The sequence below is a fragment of the Sphaeroforma arctica genome (assembly GCF_001186125.1).
Source record: "Sphaeroforma arctica JP610 unplaced genomic scaffold supercont1.399, whole genome shotgun sequence".
NCBI classification, from domain to species: Eukaryota; class Ichthyosporea; order Ichthyophonida; genus Sphaeroforma; species Sphaeroforma arctica.
This window is the reverse complement of record NW_014040159.1, coordinates 25,445-28,573: the sequence shown is the minus strand read 5'-3', so window position 1 is coordinate 28,573 and position 3,129 is coordinate 25,445. Positions and strand designations below refer to the sequence as shown.

At 39.6% G+C, this 3,129-nt stretch overlaps 1 protein-coding gene across 1 annotated transcript in view; it reads right to left on the bottom strand.

Moving 5' to 3' along the window:
- SARC_05896 (hypothetical protein) overlaps positions 1-2,547 on the bottom strand; it is a gene marked incomplete at its 3' end in the record, with an annotated part of 7,114 nt that extends 4,567 nt beyond the window's left edge. The window contains exons 1-3 of the mRNA XM_014300227.1: positions 2,453-2,547; positions 1,545-1,763; positions 248-343 (exon numbers count right to left, since the gene is read on the bottom strand). Coding sequence (XP_014155702.1) covers positions 248-343; positions 1,545-1,763; positions 2,453-2,530 — 393 coding nt within the window. The 5' untranslated portion in view covers positions 2,531-2,547. The remainder of the gene's footprint in view (positions 1-247; positions 344-1,544; positions 1,764-2,452) is intronic.
- Positions 2,548-3,129: the final 582 nt, after the last annotated feature.

Here is a 3,129-nt window from a genome sequence, read left to right as displayed (position 1 = left end):
TACACTATATATGTATACGCACACACATATATAGATAGATAGATATAGACATCGACACTAGATAGATATAGAAACAATATATAAGAAATAAGAAATAAGAAATAAGAAATAAGTATATAGACATACACACATACATATACATAGTACATATACTATTACGTATATATATATATATATATATATATATAAAAATATTTTTATAAAATAATATGATATATACATACATATTGAATGTACGGTCACATACCACCAGCCCTCGTAGATCGTCTAGAGTTAACCGCCATTTGAACTCGTCGATTTGTCGTTCCACTCTGAGTGTTTTGTTTTTGAGATCATACGGGTCCTGTCATGTTGAAGACACATGAGAATTCAGAGAGCACATTTAAACCCACACGAGATCTGAATACATGCGCATAAACCAGTACACACTGCTGTACTGTATATATGGCAGGTGGTTGGTCGTTGGTAGGTAGGTATGGCGAGTTGGTAGGTAGGTAGTAGGTAGGTATAGTGTGTTGGTAGATAGTTGGTAGGTAGGTATGGTGAGTTGGTAGGTAGTTGGTAGGTATCTATACACTGCGAATCCTGATTGACATCAACTCAACAACTCGTTCTATTGAACTTCTGAGCTTGCCCTGATTGCATCAAGTTACAACCAGCCGTCTGGCTTCCATATATGGACTACTGTAAAACTAAGAGTAGTGTAGTGTGATATAGTGTAGTATAGTATAGTGTAGTGTAATATAGTGTAGTATAGTATAGTATAGTATAGTGTAATATAGTGTAGTGTAGTATAGTATATTATAGTGTAGTGTAATATAGTGTAGTGTAGTATGGTATAGTGTAGTGTAATATAGTGTACTGTAGTGTAGTGTAGTATAGTGTAATGTAGTGTAGTGCAGTGTGGTGTAGTGCAGTATAATGCATAGTACGTGAATGCGCTTGGACTACATAAGCGCTATATACAGACTCTCAGTAGTGACGTGCAGGATATGTACATTGACTCCAAGGATATACATACCGCAATAGAATAACCGCAAGCAGCCACGCTAGAGCGGTCATTCGGTATATCTGCATTGAATAAATATGTATATATATGTATATATATATATATCTATATATAAGTCCAGTCATACATACTCTCACAACAGGGCTGTCTGTTAGAACATGCTACTGCAAAACACAACGACAACAACACTTTGCTTCCCACATATCTTGCTAAACTGTTCGATGTGGTCATCCTCCTACACAAAAACCCTAAACCCTAAAATCCCAAAAAAACGTCCTATGCCTACTATGTTGCCACTAGTGCTCGGAATGGAAAGGGAAGCAAATGTATTGGTACTATACAACACACTCAGACATACAACTGCATGGGCAAAGGAACAGCCCAAACCAACACACTCAGGCACACCAGGCCATGAACAACAGTACATACATACATATATATATATATGTATTAATATACGTACATACATAAATACGTACATACATAGATACATAGGTACATACACACACACACTCGTCTCGTCTGTGTAACGTACCTCCGCACTGCCCACGGCATTGGAGATGTGAGCAAAGTGGTTTGTGAAGTTGTTGGAGTACACACTCTGCGCCACTTTGACCTGTCCGGCGGTGTGTAGGTAAATGCGCACGGGATCAAACGACGTGATGACGGCGTATATACGTAAATCCGTCTTACGTTTTCCCTGCAGCACATTCACCAGGAACGGGTCCTCAACGTACTCTTGCACCACGCGCTTCTGCGGGAGGAAGGGGTTAACAGCGGATGAGTCATACGGGAAAAACGTATTAGTAAACGTATAACTCGACTGAGGCGACTCTCCCGGCTCGCACATGGAGAGTGCAACGAAACCTCGACGCTCTTTATAGTCACTGTAGTCAACTATGGGCAAGTGTGCACGCATATGTAGGTGTGGGTATATCTATGCACACATATGTAGATTTAAGTATATCTATGCACACATATGTAGGTGTAGGTAGATCTATGCACACATATATAGGTGTAGGTGTTGCTGCTAGTAATGTGCTTTGTAATCCCTCTGCTACAGCGCTGGCGCTAAACGCGTTTGCATTGATACATGGTTTATGGGTCAAGTTTAACGTACATACACAATGTCCATATGTACATATGTTTATGATTTATGTTAGAAATACCTATACAAAAACCATGTACATATGTACACGGTATATGCTTAATGTACATACACATGCACCATGTACATATGTCCATGGTTTATGTTTAAAATACTTGCGCATAAATCATGAATATATGTCCATGGTTTATGGGGTGCGCTTAAAAATCATACACATACACAAAAGCACATGGTAGGTAGGTAGGTAGGTAGGTAGATTCTACTTCTACCCACCCATTCTACTATCTACTTCTACCCCCCCCCCCCAACACAGATAGACCCACCACACCACACACCTCCAATTGCGTTGGGGCTGGCAACTGGTTCATTCCCGCGTACAGTTCGATTCCTTTGCCAGAGCTCTCAGCAATCATCTTACCAATCCACACCTGGTGCAAAGAAAGTGTATAGCAATATAACGGAAGGGTAAATAGATAGTGAGGTAAAATGTATATAATCATAAAATGTGAATGATAGTTAACTAATTAATTGATGATGATGATGATGATGATATATATATAATATAATAGTATAATAATATATATACATATATATCTATCTATACATATATACACACACACACACATACATATATATATACATACATACATACACACAGTACCTTTTCCGGCTGTAGTCTGGATGCTTCCAGTAGTAGTGCATGTTGCTCTGGTAGGATGTAGCATGAGAGGAAACCTGAGCCAGCTACTTCCTTGCCATGTTTGGCGACAAAGCGCTGTGAATTGCGGCACAGCTGGTCCTTGTGATAGCTCTCCTCGTATATCCCAGGAATGTCTGCACAGCGAAAAGCGCGCAAAACTATCTGTACGAGCTTGTGACTGTGATAGTATGTGGCTGCGATAGTATGTGACTGTGTTAGTATGTGACTGTGGTAGTATGTGACTGTGATAGTATGTGACTGTGATAGTATGTGGCTGCGATAGTATGTGACTGTGATAGTATGTGACTGTGA